The sequence below is a fragment of the Anguilla rostrata genome, chromosome 14 (assembly GCF_018555375.3).
Source record: "Anguilla rostrata isolate EN2019 chromosome 14, ASM1855537v3, whole genome shotgun sequence".
In the NCBI taxonomy this organism is placed as follows: Eukaryota; Metazoa; Chordata; class Actinopteri; order Anguilliformes; family Anguillidae; genus Anguilla; species Anguilla rostrata.
The window spans coordinates 4387939-4410843 of record NC_057946.1 but is presented as its reverse complement, the minus strand read 5'-3'; the positions used below and the strand labels follow the sequence as shown (position 1 = coordinate 4410843).

The 22905-nt window shown below is 47.7% G+C and overlaps 1 protein-coding gene across 4 annotated transcripts in view; it reads right to left on the bottom strand.

Annotated features, from left to right (window-relative positions):
- Positions 1-20050, bottom strand: part of LOC135239180 (tenascin-like) — a 64509-nt gene extending 44459 nt beyond the window's left edge. Inside the window, exons 1-2 of one of the 4 annotated variants that reach the window (XM_064307673.1) lie at positions 19661-20050; positions 98-682 (exon numbers count right to left, since the gene is read on the bottom strand). In XM_064307673.1, coding sequence (XP_064163743.1) covers positions 98-614 — 517 coding nt within the window. In that variant the 5' untranslated portion in view covers positions 615-682; positions 19661-20050. Of the gene's footprint in view, positions 1-97; positions 683-2696; positions 3172-19660 lie in introns of those variants that run through there. The other 3 variants (XM_064307677.1, XM_064307675.1, XM_064307674.1) reach the window with 3 other exon arrangements.
- Positions 20051-22905: the final 2855 nt, after the last annotated feature.

Here is a 22905-nt window from a genome sequence, read left to right as displayed (position 1 = left end):
CTTTGAAAATCGTGCAATAAAACCTCTTGATAAATAGTATTCTTCTTCTTATTAATAATAATAATAATAATAATAATAATAATGTTGTATTAGTTACCGGTGGCCTGGTGAGCACTGCAGCAGCCGGCCCCCGTGGTACACTGGTCCCGGAGAGAGGACACCTCCCCCTCCAGCAGCTCCAGGCGGCTCAGGATGTCCTTGAGCTCCGGCAGGCCGTCGGTGCAGCCGCAGGCCTGCTGCGGGATGTTGATGCGGTGCGTGAACACGATCTGGTTCTCCCCGTTCACGGTGTGCTCGGTGAGGAGGTGCTCGCCGGGGGGGGCGTCCGCGGGGGCGTCCCGCTGCGCCAGCGCCACCGCGCCGCCGGGGGAGTCCAGGTCCACGGAGCAGAGGGACCCGTGGGGGACGTTGACGTTGTAGACGTGGTTGAAGACCACCGGCTGGTCCAGCGCCGGGAGGGTGACGTTGGTGGTGGAGGCGGGGGCGGGGCCTTTGTCCGCGGCGGGCTTCAGGGCCTCCCGCCGGTGGCGGATCACCTTCACCAGCCCCGCGGAGCTGAGCTGCAGCAGGGAGGCCACAGCCAGGCAGGCCAGGAGCCGGCCTCTCGTCTCCATGCTGAGGTCCGGCCGCGTGGAGCCCGGCGGAGGTCAAAGGTCAGCCCGATCACAGCCAAGACACAAACCTGCAGGGCAAGACCGTCAGAGCCAGGGTTAGCCTACAACATGGCCGGCGGTGGCTATGGGCAGAGGTGGACTTAGCCTACCCAAACGTGCCTCTTGCCCACGCAACTTGGCCCCCCCCACTGGTTGACCACACTGGGCAACATCAACCCTAGTGACACCACTGTGCCCAAGTTGCCCACCTATTATTTCTACCAGCCCACCCTAATATAGCAGGCTAAAACCGGCCCTGGCCTACAAACACAATCCACTTTACCGTATGAATGAATGATTCACATTTGTGCAGTGTATTCTGATTGCTTTTCAAAGGGCTTTTCAGCCATGGGAGGGGTACACTGACCTAGTCCTGACACCTTCATCAGTATGAGCTGAATGAAAAAATGAATAAAACGACTTGCATTTGTACCACAGCTGTCATAGCTTTCCAGGTGATTGGCCCTCAGACACTCCACCCCACTTTGGGTGGAGGCAAACTGCCTTATAGGGATGCACGGGAGGTGGTGGTCCTCAGAAAACTACAAAGCATTAACCTACAGTACCCTACAGTAACCAGAGTTTAGTTCCCTTTGGTCATACAGCAGCAAAGCTTCTAAAAAGCACCCACTGTATTACTCCAACATTACCGTTAGAGAGATGCATTGTGGGTAAATGCTGCCTGACCAGAAGAATGGACTCAAGCTGTGACTGTACGAGTCACCTAGAATTACACGCTTCTCTTTCTTGCATTTAATGAGGGGTCTGATTTTGATTCCAGTCCTGGAGGGCCATCTTGCCCATATGTTTTGTGTGTTTTTTTTTGGCTGGACCGCAACAGCGGGGCCAGCCCTATAAACGCAAATGTCTGTGACTGAGTCACTGAGTGATGAAGATACACCATTGGTCGGCCGAGCGATGAAGTTACACCATTGGTCGGCCCGGAGAGGTCCAGCCATATACCAGGTTTTGACCTGGTCTTGTTATTATATAGTCCCGCAGGTGGAAGATGAAAGAGGCTAGTCTTTATTTTTTTAACTGTGTTCACAAATATTCAAAGTACGCGTCACTTCCCTGTAAGGACGGCCTAATTAAATGGCAGCACACGGCACACAGAGGTTTTAAGTACAGCTTTGGGGAAAGTTCCCCCGTCTTTCCCTGAGGGTCCGGCCTGGCATTTCAAAATGGAGGCGGGAAGGTTCTCGTGACCTCGCGTGACGCGGTTTAGTGTCCGACACAGGTGTTTTCTCCTGACGGGACGGCGGTGTAACACCTGCATTGAGGGGACACCCGCCTCCTCTCCACCCCAACCCCACCCCTCGCCTCCCGGGGGCAGCTGGGTGTGCTCCGGGCGGAAGATTTTGCCGTCGTTGACCTGACAAAGACTCCACTCTCGTTTTGAACCCCTGGTGCCCTTGATGTAAACTATCACTCTCTGATCTCCCTGTCCAACGATCATGTGAAGCAGGGGTGGCCAATCCTCTTCCTGAAGATCCACCATCCTGTCTGTTTTCATTACAGCCTTACACCCGATTCCAGCAGCTAGCAGCTCAGCGAGATATACAGTTGTTGAATGAAGTGTGCTTTGTTAGCGGTGGAATGAAAATCTAGAGGACAAGCAGGTCTCCAGGAACAGGACTGGGCAGCCCTGATTTAATGGTTCACTTTCTGGTGTTTTTATAAATAATATTGAAAAACTCCAGAAAGGGACCACATTTACCACAAGTGATTTAAAAAAATTTATCAAATAAAAAAAACATTATATACTATACATTATATTGGGGAAATTAAGCATTAATTGCAGGTATGACTGATGTTTGATTGTCAACTCAACTTTCTGTTTCACTTTTCTGTGCTTATAAAGCAGAAAAGGAGAAAAGGTCTGACGTCTCAGGTGATTCTAAAAACCAATAAATCCGCATTACAAACTTGTGGATTACTCGCTTGTCAAGATAAGAGTTTTCGCTTTTATCTTCTTTAAAGAAAGAAAGAAAAAAAACATGTTCAGCACATCGGACCACAGAGAAGCCAATCGCTGCTCACATTCCTGTGGCGCGTGGTGTTTCTCTTTACCCCGTTTGCCGCCGCACACCTGTTTTCTTTTAAACAGCAGCTAAAAAATACACCAAACGTGCCGAGACTAACGCCAAGGACACAGCTGTGCGCTGTGTGAAAGTACGAAAGCGTTAAAAAAAATTCCGCCAGATACAATCACTTTTCGCCCAGTTAAAACTGCCGTTAATACAAAAGAGAAAAAGCATTATCTTCGGTGACAATCATTTCTTTCTTCTGCATTCCTTTCCGGGAGAAAACAGATTAAGCTGTAAACTTGAATTTTTCAAGGTGTTTCAAACCTTCAGTCGGCACGTATTTGATTCCTTCAGTTTAGATACAGAGAACAGGCAACAGATGAGGAAACGGAACGGCTTTCATGTGAGAAGAACCAGAAGCGCTTCCTTCTCTGGGGCGGATTTTCAAGGTGAAACGACCCTCCGGTCACCTCAAAAAGATCGCACTTTTGAGCTATGGTGCAGCTGCTACCGTAATTGAGACATCTGCCCGCTGAAATCAAATCAGACGGCGTTACATATGCACATCCAAAGCTATTAGATCCGACCTTTCAGCTCAAAGGGACTGCACACAAATGTAGGCTACAGTATGCGGTGAAGGAGAAGATACAAATCTTTTTTTGTGCTACCCCGCATTAATTCCACTCTGCACACAATATATGAGGTCAGTACTAAGGGCGGCACCACTCTGCCGTCCGTTTGAACGCAGCTTAATAATTTTCACCAAAGTAAAGGAATGATACGGAAATTCCAGGATCAATATCGATAACGGAAATTTGTAGGCTGAAATCGATGCTGATACCACCCTCCTTTATATTATGGCGTAAATGCAACCTGCTACCAGGTTTCCACATTCATGGTAGAAGTAGATGACCAAAGACAAAAGACATCAACAACATTTTTTTTAGCAAACTGTATTTCCATTAAAATATTTCAACTTTATTATTAAGCAGAGAACATGAGTATAGAGAGAGAGCTAGGGAGTCTCTGTGTAGGTACATCCCTACATCACTACACCATTGCCTAGACTAGAGCCACAACATTGCAGCTGGGACAAAGCACAAAAACTGGCATTAGATATGGAAGATATTCATGGATTTCGAGATGGATGGATGATTAAAAGAAACAAGCGCGAATCCGCAATAGCTGCGACCGCACACGCGCATGCATCCATCCACGCACACACCCTCACACAAACACGTGACCTCTTCTTTGGCTCATGACCAACCTTTCCACAAAATTTTGTGCAAATCTGTGAATCCATTTGGGTGTTATGCGCCTTTTTGTGATATGCCACGCCCATCGCCACGCCCCCTCTTTGTCAATCGGCCGTGAAAGTTACTCAGCTCTACCTTCGGTCATGACCAATGTCCATGACAAATTTCAGCCTTCTGGGGCGAAAACTGTGGCCACTATGAGGTGGGACACTTTCGTGGACCAACCGACCAACCAACCGACCGACCGACCGACAGATAGAGCTATACAGCTGTGGTCGCAGCTAAAAAGAAGCTTCAGATGTATGGCAGTGTGTATGTGTGTGTGTTGGGGGGGGGGGGGGGTGGCAGTGTGAGAAAGAGGGAGTTGAAAGATAGGAAAGACTGCCTCTCTGCAACCCCACCCGTCAGTTGACGCACGCTGGTGGCCAGGAAACTGCCGGGGGGGGGGGGGGGGGGGGCTAGGAACGATTTCAAGCCAGCGGCAAGAAGTCCTGATGATATCAGGACCGCTCTGGCCAAGAATCCTCAAAATCCTCAAAAACAGCTCTAAATAGCCCTAGACCAGAAGAAACGGGTAGAAACTGACTATGTTTAGCTCTGAGCATGTGCAGGGAGACCTCTGCTTTGGCAGCAGCTACAGGCTTCAGGAACAGCTGTTGTGTGCATGTTTAGAATTAAAGCTAAAATAATAAGTCACATCTGTGTCTCTGGAGGAGGGGACTGGCCCTCACTGAGAGAGGGCGGTCTAATAATCACACTGACTGCTCTCCTGCACATCAGTGTTTGGCTATTGTTATTGTGATGGGAACGGCAGGTCATGCCAACGTCCTTCTTAATATTTAGACTGTAATTATGAGAAATCAGCCAGAGGAAAGAGTTAATTACCCAGGCTCTCTCCTGTCTGTCTGTCTGTCTGTCTGTCTGGCTGCCTTACTGTCTCTCTTTTTTGGCTGGACCGCCGTAGCGGGGCCAGCCCCACGAACGCGAATGTCTGTGACTGACTGAGTGAGTGACTGAGTGATGAAGTTACACCATTGGTTCGGCCGGATCACATGTGTTAGGTCCAGCCATATACTAGGTTTTAACCTGGCCTTGTTTATTCTGGCTTCCAGAATGGCTTCAGCAGACAATGCGAGTGGGTAAATGCAAAAAGGCTGAATGTCCTGAAACCAAGAGATTACAAAATAGACACAATTTTCCACGTGTTACGCATACAGAATACATATTCAAATGCAAAGGAATTCTCCTGTCCTCCTTGAAGCTGACCTTATTCTGAACGAAATTAAGGACTAAAACAAGTTACGACTGAACAGTGAGTGACATAAATTAAAAAAGGTTTCCTTTAATTTGTCAGTTTGATGTCTTTTTTAAAAATTTTATTTTAATGTTTATTTGATAGGGACAGATACATTTAAACATAGATTACTGTCAAACAATATCCAGTGCAATGCATCATAGCATATGCTGATTTCCGATGCTTGTCCCTGGATGGGCTTTTCAAACATGCTAAGCCGGAAGTGAACACTGCGAGGCGAACTGTGTCCCCGGGACCCTCAAAACGATCTGTAGAGGGTTCCTGTACACATGTACAGCTGGACCGCCTTTTTTTTTTTTTTACTGTCACAGCTCTCATCCATTCTCCTCCTGCTGCAGTAATGGAAAAACCCTCGTCAGTACGTCTGTCTGCTAGCAACGGCCATTGGCCCTGCTGCTCATTCTCATCATTCTTTCCTACCCTGCAACACCAGACGGTTTCCCACAAACCAGACATTCGTTTAAGTTTTACGATTTTTTTTTTTAGAAATATGATTATCGTAGAGAGTTTGTAGTGATAATCCACTGACCCTTCGCGTTGGTTCATATTCACGAATGATGATGTCATATCACGCTCTGACATCACTCTGTCTCCGTGTGCTTACGTGTGTGTTATTTACCACATTATATGTGAAATAAATATTGAGAACAATTGTAATGCAATTCAACACAGCAAAACTAATACAGCTTCCTCTCTGTTTTCGATTGTTGCCTGAAGGGGGGAACAGCCATCCTAAAGTCCTTCCTGATTTGCTCATTTATAAAACATATTTGGAAAAACTCACTTTTCCATGTGTCAATTTCTGCCTGAAGCCTTTTTACACATCTTTTATAAGGGCAAACTGCTTTGGCAGAACAGGAAATACTTCTTCTCACTAAACCCTTCCAGGGCCACCTGATGATTGGCTGATACACTAAGTTTTTTAAACAAAGGTGACTCAGTACTTTATGCATTGTTTTTTTGCTGATCTCATTTTCTCATAGGACAAAATCCAGCCTGTTTATTCAGGGTTTGGCTTTTGCTGGAACTGTGGTGGTGCAGTGTGTATAGCCAGACGTTTGGTCTTGTACGGAAAATGCTGAAGGCACTTGGGGATTGTGCCTATTTGTTGGTACAACTGCCTGTGCTGCAACCAGCTACAAAATAAATTTCTACATATTTTAAAGGTGCTGCTGAACAAGAGAATTGTTCTATTATTCATTTCTGTGAGTTTCCTGTGAGTTTACAATATAAACAATACAATTTAAAAATATGCTCATGACACACTGTGAAAAAGCTTTTAATTCTGACGCTTTTTTTGCCATTGATGTTTCACCATAAACTTGCTGGCTTTTCTGTACTACCATACTCTTTTTTTGTTGGTCCTGCCACATACAGTTGAAATATCCTTCCACAAAGGCTTGGATTATTGTCGATATGAACGCCACATTTAAGGAATACTGTATGTACATTTGTATGCATTGTTTTGAAGTGTTAACTTCCTGTTATTAGCCTGACAAGTTGTCAAAGGGCATTAAATAAGGACTTATTAAATAACTGCTTTTCAGAAGTTTGGGGAAATGTACTGCTCAATTTGTACCGGTGGCCGTGCTGACAGGATTATTATTTATTAGATAATAAATAATAATCCTGAAGCTGAAGCTGAAGATTCTGAAGGGTTTTTAGTCTCCTGGTCTCCTGTGAGCGGTGGCAAGGCCTCGCTGTATCACCGTCACTAACCGAGACTAGTATCGCATAGCCAGACCACACTTCTCCACACTTCGTTTCAGCGCTGTGCCAGCGCTGGAGAAAGGTCTGGCTCAACCCATTATCATTCCACTATAGGGGACAAAAAAACGCTCTGGCTTGTTTGTATTTCTTTAAACCAATCACAGTCGTCTTGGGCGGCGCTAAGAACCAGGATGCAGCGACGGTGATACAGCGAGGCCTTGCCACCGCTCACAGGAGACCAGGAGGCTAAAAACCCTTCAGAATCTTCAGCTTCAGCGGATCGGTGGGGCCATAAGATTACCGGGTGGGGGGAAGAGGGGAATTTCGGTACGGCCCATCAGCTTAGGAGACCCGTTCGCTTAAGGTCACGGGCCCAGGCACTGCTATAATATGCTGTGTATAGGTCTGTGATTATGCTGAGGCATTCTGTTGTTGTTTGTTGTTGGCGCTGTTGTCATTGTGGTTGTTGGTATTGTAGTTGTCTGTTTGTTTGTCTGACGATTGCTGCATGGCACAAGATGACTTTCCAAAAGGACTAATAAATATCTAATAAATAATAATCCTGTCAACACGGCCACCGGTACAAACTGAGCAGTAAATTTCCCCAAACTTCTGAAAAGCAGTTATTTAATAAGTCCTTATTTAATGCCCTTTGACGACCTGTCAGGCTAATAACAGGAAGTTAACACTTCAAAACAATGCATACAAATGTACTTACAGTATTCCTTAAAAAACAGCAACACGCAGATAGCGGAACGGGAGGAGAATTCCGACTGAAATAGTCGGCCAATGGCAGGGCTTATACCCACAGTCTATACCCTGTGAGTCAGACTAAACCGAGACAAATGAACTTCCCAGACAACAGACCGACCCGAGGAGCAGGAGCCCAAACGCGCCCCGGCCCACGGCGATGGCACGAGGTGCTCTCGGGCCTTCCGAATATTTGCCCGTGTACCTAAACTCGCACCCTTCCCCCGTCAGGACACGCCGGAGACTCCTCGATTGCAGCGGAAGCGCTGGACTTAGCGCACTCTCTCTGCTCCTGATGGCTTTTCCAGGGATGTTATTTCCACTCCCGCCCCTGCTCTCGATCCCTCTCTCCCTCTCTCCCTCTCTCCCTCTCTCCCGCCCCTGCTCCCGATCCCTCTCTCCCTCTCTCCCGCCCCTGCTCCCGATCCCTCTCTCCCTCTCTCCCGCCCCTGCTCCCGATCCCTCTCTCCCTCTCTCCCGCCCCTGCTCCCGATCCCTCTCTCCCTCTCTCCCGCCCCTGCTCCCGATCCCTCTCTCCCTCCCTGCTCCCGATCCTCTCTCCCTCCCCTGTTCCCGATCCCTCTCTCCCTCTCTCCGCCCCTGCTCCCGATCCCTCTCTCCCTCCCCTGCTCCCGATCCCTCTCTCCCTCCCCTGTTCCCGATCCCTCTCTCCCTCTCTCCCGCCCCTGCTCCCGATCCCTCTCTCCCTCTCTCCGCCCCTGCTCCGATCCCTCTCTCCCTCTCTCCTCTCTCCCGCCCCTGCTCCCGATCCCTCTCTCCCGCCCCTGCTCCCAATCCCTCTCTCCCTCCCCTGTTCCCGATCCTCTCTCCCTCTCTCCCTCTCTCCCGCCCCTGCTCCCGATCCCTCTCTCCCTCCCCTGTTCCCGATCCCTCTCTCCCTCTCTCCCGCCCCTGCTCCCGATCCCTCTCTCCCTCTCTCCCTCTCTCCCGCCCCTGCTCCCGATCCCTCTCTCCCGCCCCTGCTCCCAATCCCTCTCTCCCTCCCTGTTCCCGATCCCTCTCTCCCTCTCTCCTCTCTCCCGCCCCTGCTCCCGATCCCTCTCTCCCTCTCCTGCTCCCGATCCCTCTCTCCCTCTCTCCCGCCCCTGCTCCCGATCCCTCTCTCCCTCCCCTGTTCCCGATCCCTCTCTCCCTCTCTCCCTCTCTCCCGCCCCTGCTCCCGATCCCTCTCTCCCTCCCTGTTCCGATCCCTCTCTCCCTCTCTCCCTCCCCTGTTCCCGATCCCTCTCTCCCTCTCTCCCTCTCTCCCGCCCCTGCTCCGATCCCTCTCTCCTCCCCTGTTCCCGATCCTCTCTCCCTCTCTCCCGCCCCTGCTCCCGATCCCTCTCTCCCTCCCCTGTTCCCGATCCCTCTCTCCCTCTCTCCCTCTCTCCCGCCCCTGCTCCCGATCCCTCTCTCCCTCCCTGTTCCGATCCCTCTCTCCCTCTCTCCCTCTCTCCCGCCCCTGCTCCCGATCCCTCTCTCCCTCCCCTGTTCCCGATCCCTCTCCTCTCTCTCCTCTCTCCCCCCTGCTCCCGATCCCTCTCTCCCTCCTCTGTTCCGATCCCTCTCTCCCTCCCCTGTTCCCGATCCCTCTCTCCCTCTCTCCCTCTCTCCCTCTCCTCTGTCTCTCAGACGGAGGGCTTTTCTTCCTAGCCGGTTCAGCCGGGTCACGCGGTGATTAATGACGAGGCCTTTTTAAAAAAAAAAAACATATTTACTTATTTTCTGTCGATGTTTTGGAATAATCTCCTTGCGCCACAGTCCAGTATGAACCATAATGAAGCACTTAGCACTCACTGCAGAAGAAACTCGTTTATTTAGCACTTTCAATATGAGAAGAAATAAAAAAACATGGCATCTGGTTTCAGTGTGTGATAACCATGGCCGGCACATGCCCAGTGCGTGGGGCCTCCTTCCGGGGACGATCCCCTCAGACAGAAAGAATGCAAGAAGGATGTTCAGAGGGGACCCCGAAATGTGTGGGCGGCATTCTGAGTCTCCTGCTGTCCTGACTCAGATCCTGCTATTAACCCTTGATAGGCCGAGTGAGCACTTTAAAATAAAGGTAACTGACATAAGCAGGTGAAGGCTATTGAAATATAGCCGGGTGGGCACGGAGGCATAGTGGTTAGCACTGTTGCCTCGCAAAAAGGAGGTTCCGGGTTCGAATCCGGGTCCGACCGGATCCTCTCTATGCATGGAGTCTGCATGTTCTCCCCGTGTTCGCGTGGGTTCTCCGGTACCCGGTTCTCCACACTCCAAGACTGCATGTTGTGCACTCCTGCAGGTGCCTGACCACGGCACTGGCCTCAGAACTGGAGTTGGTCTCCGGGCGCTGCACTGTGGCTGCCCACTGCTCCTAAGTAACTAGGATGGGTCAAACGCAGAGGACAAATTACCCCACGGGGTTCAGTAAAAAGTATATATAATAAGATACATTCCTGATAGAACTGTTTGTAGACAGATCAGTTAAACACGGCAAAACTCACATATCATTGCCAGGGACCTCCAGAAAGGTATAGGTGACACAGGAGAAGTGGTGTGCTGTGTCAACAAGACAATGATCCAAAACATACCACCAACAACTTAAAGGAATGAAAGATCAAGGTTTTGGAATAACCTTCAAAATCCCGGACTTCAATATTATACTGAAAATCTGTTGGGAGATCCCAAACATGCAGTGCATGCAAGAAGACATAAGAATACTTCTGAACGAGATTCTGGAAGGAAGAGCTGGAAAAAATCATAAAGCAAGAATAGAAAGACTGTTAGCTGACTACAAGAAATGAAGCTGAGTTTTCTACCAAAGGAGGTGTTACAAAGTAAATGCCAATTTCAGCAAATAAAAAGTAATTTTCCGTAAGAAATACAGAAATACTGTATGCCATGTTTAAGTTTATTCCCTGCAGGGGTTGTTTTCCTGCCGAAAATCAACAAAACATGAAATTTGACCAGTGGTGCCCAAACTTCTGCATACCACTGTAAACATGCATACACACACCCACACACGCAAACACACACACACACACACACACACACACACACACACACACAAGCACACACACAGTCACACACATGCACACACACACACACACACACACACATGCATCAGCCTGACGCGTGTGCGTGGCAGAAAGTAGGGTTAACTGTGTGATCTGGGACCTGGTCCCGTTTCAGGGCCCACAATCGGGCTCTAAAAGTTACAGCCCTGACCCGGGGATCCCCGTGGAGCACCTAAGCAATGACTCACAACCTTCGACCTCTCACCCTGAGCTGCAATGGGATGAATTTTGGGTCCACTGTGCTGTGTGGTATGCTCCTAACCCCTGTATTCAATTAGCATTAAATCTTTAACGTACCATTCGCTGATAAACACAACAAATTATTTAAAACTCCAAGAAGGAAAAAATGAATAAAGGAACTCTGATGCTGGCTGAACCCCAGAGACGGCTAAGGACGGATGTCGTTTGAATCGCGGGATCGTCAAGGGCTAAGTTTGATTGAATTGTGTCCTTACGAAAGATGGCTTAAGACCCATGTGTTCAGACATGGAAAACCCCTGAAGAAGAAGCATCCCGCGTGCCGGCTCACTGCCTCCTGCTGTGTACCGATCGGTTACGGTGGCGACTCTGGGCCCCTCCCTGCGGTACAGCGCTGAGAGGAGGCCGGGAGCGGCGGACATAATTAAAAGCTCGGACTCAGACCGCGACTTCCCCGACTTCCCCCCGGCCGAACCACACTTGACCGACTCTGCACAAGACCTCTCTTGTCTCCCTGCGCCTCCCAGGAGCACCCCCAGAGGGGGGGGGGGGTCGGGGGTGGTTTGGGACCTAGGCTCCTTAATGGTCAGGGGAGGAAAAGCTCAACCTGCTCGCCGACCCATTTCAAACAATAACCTTTCGTGCCGGGATAATAAACAGCGGATTGCGCGCGTGAGGTTTGGGGCATCGAAGCGCTCGACGACGGTCCGGCCCCCCCCCCGTCGAACATCCTGCAAATCCATTAGGGGCCGTTGTCAGTGTGTTCCTTCTCGACTCCATTAACTCTGAGCTATGAAGGAAACGGGCTGACGCGAGGCTTTGGTTTCGGGTTGTGCAACGTCACTTCTGCGGCCAGCAGCCCCTGGCCCGTGCGCCGTGTCTCATATTTGCGCGTCCTTGATGTGCTGTTTGTCCTGCCCGGCAGAGTCAACGGGGTCCCATAAATTTCGAGGTTTACGGAACACAGTCATACCTACCTACCCTTCTTGCGCTCTGCCGTTGCACGAGAGAATGAAATAGGCAGCGTTTACATCTGTTAGCATAGTTATCTCGCATTAGTGCTTTTGAGACGTAGCATACATACTCATATATGCATAACTACACACTGTGGTCAACCAGGTCTGCCTTTATTGTTCCCATGAATCAGGCGGATCCACTCATGTTCTCCTACATCACAGTTTGCTCTGGATTAGAACATCTGTAAAATGACCGGAACGTAATGAAATTGAATTTGTGTGCCCCCTCTTTTGGGATCTGTTAGCTGCGCCCTTTCACTACCGTTTCCCTAAATGTTTCACTTCCCTTCCACACACGCGGTGCCGGTGTGCAGGGGGCAACACCAGGGGATTCTGGGCCCCATGAAAATGAAGCTCACATTGGGCCCCCTCCTCCACCCCAGAAAATCCTGTGTTCTAATATCTTCTATGGGTCCCTGTCAGTCAGGGCCCTTGGAATCATCCTAACTCCGCCCCCCCCCCCCCCCCTTACGGCGCCCCTGGTGGTGGGTCAGGGTGCCCCCCCCCCCCAGTCTAGCCGTAACCCGGGGAGAGCGTCAACAAGCTTTTTCTTTTCAACGCTAGAACAGAAATTGTGGAGGCTGAAATCATAAAGGCATTTAAAGCCTGGTAAATCATCGAAAAAAACAGTGGCATTCAGTTTGGGGGGGGGGGGGGGTGGTTAGGGTGATACGCAGATGGTGATTAACGCAGGCCGAACCAGCTGAACGCAGACGCGTTAATGAGCACATAAATATTTGAGCCACGGCTCCTGCGAGGGCCCGGGTGGATGTCCCATTTAAGAAAGGGGGCGGAATGGGTAGTGGGGGGGGGAGGACCCCACCCCCCAGGACGCCCGCCAGTAGCCAAGCGCTTGTTTAACGAGGCCCGAGATCAGCGACCTCATCGTTTACTACACTGGACCCCGGAGGTGCCCCCAAAAGCCGCTCCTCCTCCAAAAAGCAGCAAACCCCCCTGCGGGTCCCTCCCATAAACCTCCCTCAACCCCACATCACTCTCACCCCCACCACCGCTGGCCCCCAGTGCTTCCCCCGCTCGATAAAACTCATCTCAGGTAATCCACCACCCCTCCCCTCACCACACCGCCCTTTTAAAAACACACCTCCAATTAAAACAAAAAACAGGTATATTTGCATATTTTCGCTCTTTTTTTGACCACCCCTCCCACATCTGGTGAGAGACCCCGCGGAACGGGACATAGGTTGGACATGGCTGCCCGGGGTGCAGGAGGTCCCAGAGAAAGATTTGGGGGGGGGGGGCTATGCCTTACTCTCGTAAAGAGTTCCAGGGGTCGCGCTCAAGGTCAGCGCTCACCAGCTTCCCTGGGCAGCCAGTTAAACTGATCTCCCCCACAGGGGTACATTCACACCATTAAGAGTTCTGTTACATTCCTCTTCTGTTCTTTTCTATTCAGCTTTCAACATATAGTACAAGGTACAGTACAATGTTCATTAATAATAATAATAATAATAATAATAATAATAATAATAATAATAATGATAAAAAAATTAAAGAATTCCTGGCCTGGTCGCTGATTTGGGGAAGCAGCTGAGCACAGCTGAGAACAACAGAAGAGCCTGTACCTCCACCAAGAGAAAAAAAACAACACAATCATTCCACACTTTTTCCCGCCGACATTTTTATAAGCTAATGATTACCGTTTTCCCTCACACCTCAGGCTGAATAAGGGCTCTGTTGCTGTGATTTTTTTTTTTATTTGGAAAAGGAAAGAATCTATCCGGAAAGAAATTATCCCTGGCCCCACTCCAACCCCTCCCCTCTCCCCTCTTCAGAGTCTTCCAGTAGTTCTCTGTCCTTGGTCCTAAACCTACCGTTCCAAGTAGCACTGCCAAATGACTGCGGGGCCAGGTTGAAGCACTCACAAACTATTAAAAGATATTAGCTCATGTTGTATTTATAATTAATGTACGTGTAATTGATGCTTCTTTTTTTTGCTAATCACTCTGATGATGCATTTTTGGGTTGCACCCCGACTCGAAGTCAGTCAAGCAGAACGTTCCTCCCTCAAGGACCTAGATATGACACCCTCCTCTGTCACTCTTTCAGACTTTCCACAGACTTGACCTTTTTTTTCAGGCAATAAAGCAGACAAAAATAAAAAATAAAAAACACAAATTTGGCAATGATCCGGGCTCTAGGATCTACACTGCATGGATGAAAACAGTTCTGCTGCTCACATTTAAAGAAAAAAAAAAAAAACGGTCATAGTCAAAATACTTATATAATTAAGAGCAAGTTTGATCAAAGGCCTCCATTATGCGGAGTGACTGTAGCGACTGGAGAGTGAAAGGGAGAAAATAAATACTTTTATAACTGTAATTAAATAAACCTTCTGCTTAACAGGGACAGTGCACAGCCACAGGCTGCACCAGAATTTGCATTATCGTTTTAAGCTATAACGCAGAATTGGCTTTATTGCTTCCCCCCCCCCGTCCCGGTCCTGGCAACAGGGTGGGAAATTTCCTACGTGGAAACCGGACAAGGAATTCCTGGCCGCGGGTTGGCGGGACATCTGTTCTGCCGGGTCTACAGTGAAGCTGAGTCTAGCTGTGTATATCCAAAACCGGGAGAGAGCCCTGCTTTTCCTGACCTTCTCCAGTGAGGTCCTGACACGTATCTTTGTAATGATGAAGCGCAAAAGTCCGGACAAAAGTTATTCAAGTTTTTAAATATTTTTTTTAGATACAGTATGCCGCCCATTATTCTATATATTGTTGCAAACACTGACACAATTATGCCATGGGTGTTCATTTATATTTTTAGGATGAATTTCTGCATTTGAAAAACACTTTTGTCATTAGAATTTTAACCCGGACAGTTACACTGAAGGACATTTTGACACTTTAGAGCTCAATAACTCCCTTAATTTAATAGTTTGCAACACAAATATTTCTGGGTCAACAGAAGGGTAAGAGCTGAGTGATTTCATATTATATTTATACATATTTATCTTTTTATGTTAAATGAATGGCCTTCGGACACCAAATTTACACGTCTCCTCATTGACCCAGAGATCTCAGTTTCCCAGGGGTGCCATGGCATCTGTCACTTCTGCTAATACGAGGTTCTCCATAAGGAACGTCCCTGTAGGGCAGGGATGCTCACAGTCCGGCCCTCGAGGCCGGTAGCACTGCTGGTTTTCTTTTCTAGGTGATAGCAGTGCAAAGTGTTTTGGAAGGTCTACAAAAAATTTGCTCTAAATAACCGTTTGTCTTGACTTGACTTGACTTGACCACTAAATTGATTTATTGATTGATGCCACCGATTGGCCAGAGACTCCACTCACCTGGTGCTCCAGGTCTTAATTGGTGCCTTAATTAGAGGGACAGAGTGAAAACCAGCAGTACTGCTGGCCTCCAGGGCCAAAGTTGTGAGGTCACCTCAACATTTTCTCACATTTTTGCTGAAAAAACCTAATTGGAGGCTGAACCCTAAAGCTTAGAGATTCTCTGGCTACACTGCAGCAGGATACAACTGACTTGTGCCCTCCTGGGTGTGGTTGCTTTCACTCAGCTAGGATTCCTTGGTGTCATTGCAGCACCATTTACCTCCTAGCTGTTCACTGAGTATCCACACAGGTCACCAGTTACCAGAAGTGGGAGTGTACTTCTCCTCCAGTCATTGCTAGCTTTCCTGTAGAACTGTGTGGCGCGTGGTGTGGAAAATTTAACGCAGTCTCTGGAGTGCAGGACAGCTCATCCGAGGAGTGTTCATTGAGGGAAGGGCATAATGGCACCGCAGAAGCTGAGTAAAACTTATGATTCCAAAAATAGAAAAGAAAAAAATATAGCAGAAAATGAAAGTGGTCACAGATCCAGTGTCCAGTTTCTAGTGCCGTAGCGTCATGGAAACATCAAGTTCCAAAACCGGAGCATTTCGAAGAATCGTTTTACTCCGTTTCTCATGTGAAGAAAAGAACCCATGGTCAGAATCCCTGTGGTTCTCTGACCAGTTCTGTGAAACAGAAGTTTTAAGGGAGAAAATCCTACTGGAAAAATCATAAGCCCTAATAAAAATGTCTGCCAACCTTGCATGTGTCCAACAGAGCTTGCAAAACAGGAAAAATTAAACAAAATTTCACTACGGAAGGATTTTATGTGACTTTCAAGAGGTGCTCAGTAATATGTGCTACCAAAACCAGACCCTGGACATGGTGCGGCACATAATCCAGCAGGAAAAGGGGCTAAAGTGTTGTAGTCTGCTGTGGTCCCCACAGGTTAAACAGCGAGGCGGGTGTCCCTTTTCAATGTGGCACCCATGTCTCACTATTTGGGTTAATAGGCAGGTTTGGGTTGAAACAGTCAGATCTCGGAACAGGACATAATTACCACCAGGTTGACACCGAATACCTGGCGGAGATTTACAAGGATCCGCCTCTCCATAAAAACACACCTCTTTTTTTTGTATTTTGGGGGGGGGGGGGAACCCAAGCCTGCTGCCCAATGAGACGCATGGCATTCTGTTGGGTCGTTTCGTGTTAATCACCATGCCTGCAGCACATTCCAGAGTGCACCTGTAAATCTGTATGCGGGGTGACTCACCAGCTTCCCCTGCGTGGGCTCTGTGCTGTGGCAGCGGTGCAGTATAATGCTAGGGAAGTGGGCTTGTAGCTCAGAACTAAAGGTTGCGGGTTCGATTCCTAGCTGGAATGCTGCCGTTTGCACCCTTGAGCACTGGAGTCTGAATTGCTTTAGTTCCGTGGATATTCAGCGTTAAATCAAACACTGATAGAGCAGATTTTACTCGGACTCTTTTACTTTAATCTCTATAACTTTGAGTCACGGGGAAGTCCAGCCCCCTCTCCAATCAGCTGAATTCATATTTATTGACATTGCAGAAAATTGTGTTGACAAAGCAAATATGCAAAGGCACACACAGCAACGATACTTTACAGATGCAAAGATGCAGTCCTTCTCCCTCTCTCTTTCCCTCCTCTTTTCCTGTGGCGGTATCTCAGGCACTGCTCGTCACCGCCGTGTTGGCCGACGGCCAGTAAACCCACGAGGCCGGCGGACAGCGGCACGCAAGAAACACGGCGGCATTTCTCAGCCAGGATGCAGCCGCATCTGCGTCCCTGCTCCCGCACACACCACCGATTTCACGCCCCCCCCCCCCCCCCCTCGTCTAGACGCATCCGGTGAGATTTGTAAGATCCTTGGCCTCAGATTCCCCGTCTCCATCTGCTCGGGCTTGATGCAGATCCTGTGTGTGTGTGTACCTCGCGGTGCCCTTTGGCTAATTTCAATTACCGCGAAAAACGCCACCGCAGCTATGTAAACACGCACATTGACAATATGTCTGTGCTTCCACTTGAAGCAGACTGCCGCCTCCATCGCTCTCTTGCTTTTGGAATGAGGTGATGTTCCCCAGATGTTCTGAACTCGCCGAGGTGTTGTTCCGGCTCACAGAATGAAGTTTGAGGAAATACAGGAGAAAGTTCTGTGGACTATCAGTGTTAAATCAACACTGATAAGAGCAGATTTTACTCTGACTCTGTTACTTTACTCTTTGGATTTCATCCCCCCTTGGACTCGCATATACTGGAGCACAATTAACGCTGAACATTTTATGTCTAAGCAATCTCCAGGCATTGTAAGAATTTCAATGGGAGAAAAAAATCATTTAAATTAGGGGGAAAAAATGTGTGTGTGTGTGTGTGTGTGTGTGAGAGAGGGAGAGAGGGAGAGAAAGAAAGAGAGAGAGAGAGAGAGAGCACGCAAAAGAGTCAGTTAGAGGGGTCATGCACATACAAACATTTTTAAAAAATGAACAGGAAGATATAATCTGAGCATGAGCTCCCCATTGGATGACAACACCTCAGTGGCAGGGGGAAAACACCTCTACAGGCAAAGAGAGCTGTACGCTTCCTGAACCTCACAAGCCCATTACAGGAGAGAGGGGGAGGGGGGGGTAGTTTCTAACACCACCCACATCAAACCCCAATGCAGAACAGCGACTTCTCAAAAGATCACACACACACACACACATCAGCTGGCGCAGACAAAGGGATTAAGCACAATATGGTACAGACCTGGGCTTGTGCCCAGAAAATGCGCTCCCATCCTAACAAACAAAACCCCGCGTGTGGAAACAACATAATCAAATCAAACATGTCCAAGACTTTGTGCCGCAGCCATTGTATCCGCTATGGAATATATGATTAGATGGGACATCCCGCAGGCACAGTCATTGGGTGTTAAAGCACTGAACCTAACCAATGACAAAACAAGTTTCACCCCAGCACTGGATGTGACACATATAAAATGGGCATCAGTTCAACAAGTAGGACTGTCTCATACCTAAGCAAATGCTGCTGTGTCACAGTTGGCTACCACCAGTTGCTGCATGAATTAATTTTGTTCCCACCACAAAAAATAGAAATAAGAAATGAGGGACAGCCCCAATAAATAAATAAAAAAATATGAAATCTCCTGTAACTACCACTAGAACTGTACTGCACACCCCCGCCAGCACGTGGGGAGTAGGAGTGTTAAATGTATACAGTGTCTGCTATACAATCCTACCACTCTCCGGTGGCCAGGGAGCATAGAAATCGCGCAAAGCACAGGCGCGTGTTGCCTGTGTGAAAGCGCACGTTAATAATTTCGTCATTTTGCGGTCTGAGGTAGTGTAACGTAAATTCGAACAGTGCTCGCTGTGGTAAAGCGCGCGGTTCTACACTGCAGGCAACGGCGCTGGGCAGCAGCGATCACCCTTATTGCCGGGAAAAAGCCGGCTTTGAAGCACAAACGCGAAACAGCTGCCGTGCTCTTCAGTGCAGTCAAAAGGCGAGCTTCTGCAGATCACACAGTGGTGGAATTTTCTTGGCAGGCTGCGCGCGCCGGGTTGAACTTAACACCAGCTGATAAAAGCTCCGGCAAACTGCTCCACATGTACAGTTTTCAGCAGTCAGTCAATACGTTGCTTCATTTATGTTTTAAACGTTTATCCGCAAATATTAGAAAAGAAGAAAATAACATTTTCAATGTGCCTCGAGCAGAACTCTAAATGGTTGCAGCATGCACCAAATATGTTAACGACATCCAAGTAAACCATAATGAACTGATTTTGGCAGCTCGGCAAAGATTAATGAGGCCAGTCCAAAATTCTAACTAGTGAAAGAAGCCAAAACGAAAGGCAAACATTCAACCATTCATACGTGTAATGAAAATTCAGAAAATACAAGCTTCTGTGTACAGTACCAGTTTCAGTATGTTGCAAAATGGTCTGAAGCATCATCAATTATAGTGTACTTGTTTTACTGACAAGAGCTGTACATTTAATTATGCAAAAGGCTCTGTCATTACTTGTTACTTAGTTCACTGTAAAATAGCCAATGTGAGCATCCTTTTAATTACCAATGTATGATTTAAGTCACTGAAACAAGCAAAGATGACAGAACAAAATTCAACAATATAAAGCATTGCAACAAAACATTATAAAGAATAAAAATGAACTCTGAGCAAAAGTGTGAAAGGCTCGTGTGAGAACACACACTTTCTTCCATTCAAGAATCGGACATTCGCGTTGATTCAAGGAAGACCACCGGGTATCGAATGCATCTTCAGTGCATTAACATAATGAGAAGATGAATGAACGTGGACAGTTTGGCATGAGTTAAAGAGAAGAGTTCACAGCACACTCACCAGGAGCAGAGTCTCCCAGCAGTTTGTCCAGTACAGAATCCCACAGCTCCGGGGGAAGCAAAGTGCTTTTCTGAAGTGGAACAAATGATGAAAGATGCAACGAAAAAAAGTAAAAATCTGAAAGTGTGAAGCACCTCCAAAATGTTCCTGCCGCTCTCTCTCTCTTCCTCTCTCTTTCGGTTCTCTAAAGCATTGACAGCTCAGCTGGCTTCCTCCCTGTCTTCTTCTCCTCTGTTCCAGCTCTGTCTACCCTGCTCATGTAACTGGAGGGGCTGGAGAATGGGGAGATTCTGAGAAGAGAGTGAGAAGAAGAGAGATGGAGAGGTAATTCTCCTCTTAAAAAGACACTCTGTGGTCAGACCCCACTCCTCTAACAACAGGTCTTAAGTAACACCCCTGCCCCCGCCCCCCCCCCCCCCTCCCCACAGCAACACCACCACCTCACAAACAGCTGGATGTAGAGTTGGGCTACTGCCTTGAAACGGGATTCCTCTACACTTACTTGTGCTTGGGGGGGGTGGTGGGGGGGTGGTGGAGAGAGAGAGAGAGAACAGAAGCATTTCAGGGCTCCAGGAAGAATTAAAAGGAAATTCTGGCTCTACAGACCATTTAAGGCAGAGCAGGAAAGAAAAAAAAAGCAATGCTAATCATTTTTATTTTATTAATCAGCAAGTGTTGTGAGAGGTCATTGCTATTTGTCCACCTCCGAACACCTTTAATTTTTTGTACTGTCAGTTATTTTTTGAATGAAAGTGGCTTCGAATGTAAAAGAAAGCATTTCCTCTTTATTACTCCAACACCAAACCCCCCCCCAAACCCTCATTATTCCTTCAGAGAACATCAGAAAAAGGCTTGATATGCAAATTGAACCTAGAGTCCCCTGATTGGTCTATTCTCATACCTCTGTCCCAACACCCTGCCAAACATTGTCCAAAGACTCATTGCATGCCTCCACATTCATTGGTTAGAAACCAAATGGTCCTGGTCCCAGTCATGCAGCTCAGAGGACCCAGAGCGATCATTAGCACCAACCCAAATAAAAACAGGAACAAAGACCCGGGGTCTGGAACCAGTTTGAGACAGAAGACAGATGGCAGTGACATGTCTTTGGGATGAGACCTTAAACCTGACTCACTGTCATGGAAAAATTTCCAGTCTGACACATGAATCATTCCCAACTGCCTAACTACCCAGCCATCCTCACCACACACACACACACACACGCACACATACACACACACACACGCACACACAGTTATATGATTTCAGTTTCAGTGTGTTTCCCATTGGCCCAGACAGTTTTTGTTTGGGATGAAGGATATTGTTAGATTCCTCTGCTTTTTGCATCCCTTGCTTTGTGTTTTAAGTTTGCTTTTTGTGCTGCTGTGTTTATTTTTGTCTCTCCTACAGGTGGAGATAATGATGTCACAGTCCCGTTACGGAGATCCCGATTGGACGATGCACCGGAAAGGAGACAATGCTCTTCAGAAGACTGACACCTCTGGCCATCGCCAGGCAACCAGACTAAGGGATGCCTGTTGCTGGGGTAACCGGGACCATGGCACTGCAGTATTTTTTTTTAAAAACATGCAGGACTTTATTTTGATAATGTGCATTTTTTTCTGACAGTCCACAGTCCATGTTCTGCTGTCTGTTGATCCTAACAGCACCATCACTTCTGTATTTACCAATCAATCAATCAGTTTTATTTGCATAGCGCTTTTAACAAAGGAGCTTTGTCACAAAGCAGCTTTACAGAGAACCGGCCCCCAAAGAGTAAGCCTAGGGCAACAGTGGCAAGGAAAAACTCCCTGACTGATAACAGGAACTTATCAACTTTTCTATAACGCGCTTGTTAAATGACCAATTGTAGCCTTTGTGTTGCCTTTTAGTCATCGAAAATTATTTTGTATAAGAGTGCAGGTCGTTTGGATAGTCAGCGATTACCCCAATTCGTACTCGGGAAAAACATCTACGAGGGATTGGAGGATGAAAATTTTGAACGGCAGATTATTTTCCACCCAGACGTGGGATCCATCTATCCATTATCTGCCCAGTGAGCCCTTGCTACCTGTGCTGAGCTTGTATATGTATATGAACCAATGACTGGCTACTTCTGAAGAATCATGCTTTTGTGTAGGTGAGGCCTTGTATGGATGGGGCAATTCAAGCCAAATCAACCTACAGCAGCATTTCCCAACCTTTTCCCTTCCGCGGCACACTTTCCAAATTTACAGAATCTCATGGCACACCACTCTCAAAAGCACAAAAAATAAACACCCTGCAGTCCCCCCTCCATACACGCACGGACTTAGGCCTCGATGTTCTGTTGTGGTTTTAATTAAGCGATATGCATTTTAATGACATTTATTTTGCCTTTTGTGAATGGGATTTGAGTTCATTTAAGTTTTTTCATTTGAACATGAAAATTTTTTTTAAAGGATTTTTCACACGGCACACCTGACCTCGCCTGACGGCACACCGGTTGGGAAACGTTGACCTGCAGTATACATTGAAATATTGCATGATGCTAGAATTTGCTGGAGCCGATGAGCTCAGGAACCAATGGGAATAGGAATCCTCTCTCAAAGACTGTAAACTCCCTTTCCAGATGCTGCAGAGGTATAGCATCAGGGGGAAAAAAATAGTTGTGCACTGATCTTATAGTACTCTTTGTACAATGCTTTCTGAATGAGGGTTTTGGAGTTTCGCCCTCTGAACTAAACTAGACAAGCCTTCTATTCGAGAAAACAGTTTGGAGGAAACAATTTTTTTCACGTTTCTGAAGGCACAAACAGTCATGCCAAAAATATTTATGTTTCTTGAGTGGTGTGCCACCCGGCCTCCAAACAAGTAGAAGCGATTCCATCTGAAGGAGATGCCCTTAGTTTGCCCGTTTCACTGTCTGTTTCCCGTTTATACAAAAAACCGTGCATGAGGACATGACACAAGCCTGCGTCAGCATCCTGTGCGTCTTTCAGAGACAAACGTAAGCTACACCTGCTTCGATTGACCTCGTTGCCCTGTGTTATTCCACAGTTCTCCAGAGACTTCTCTAGTGCTCCTGAAACGCAGCCAATAACGACACAAACAGGCTCGCAGAGTCAAACAGAAACAGCCCTGCGTATGATCGCTTGTCCCCTCTGAATGGAGGAGGAAAGGCCTGGTGTGGAAGAAAATAATAAACGACCAAACAGAGTATTTCACGAATGTCTCACAAAGCCTCTTGTTTCAATATATTTGAC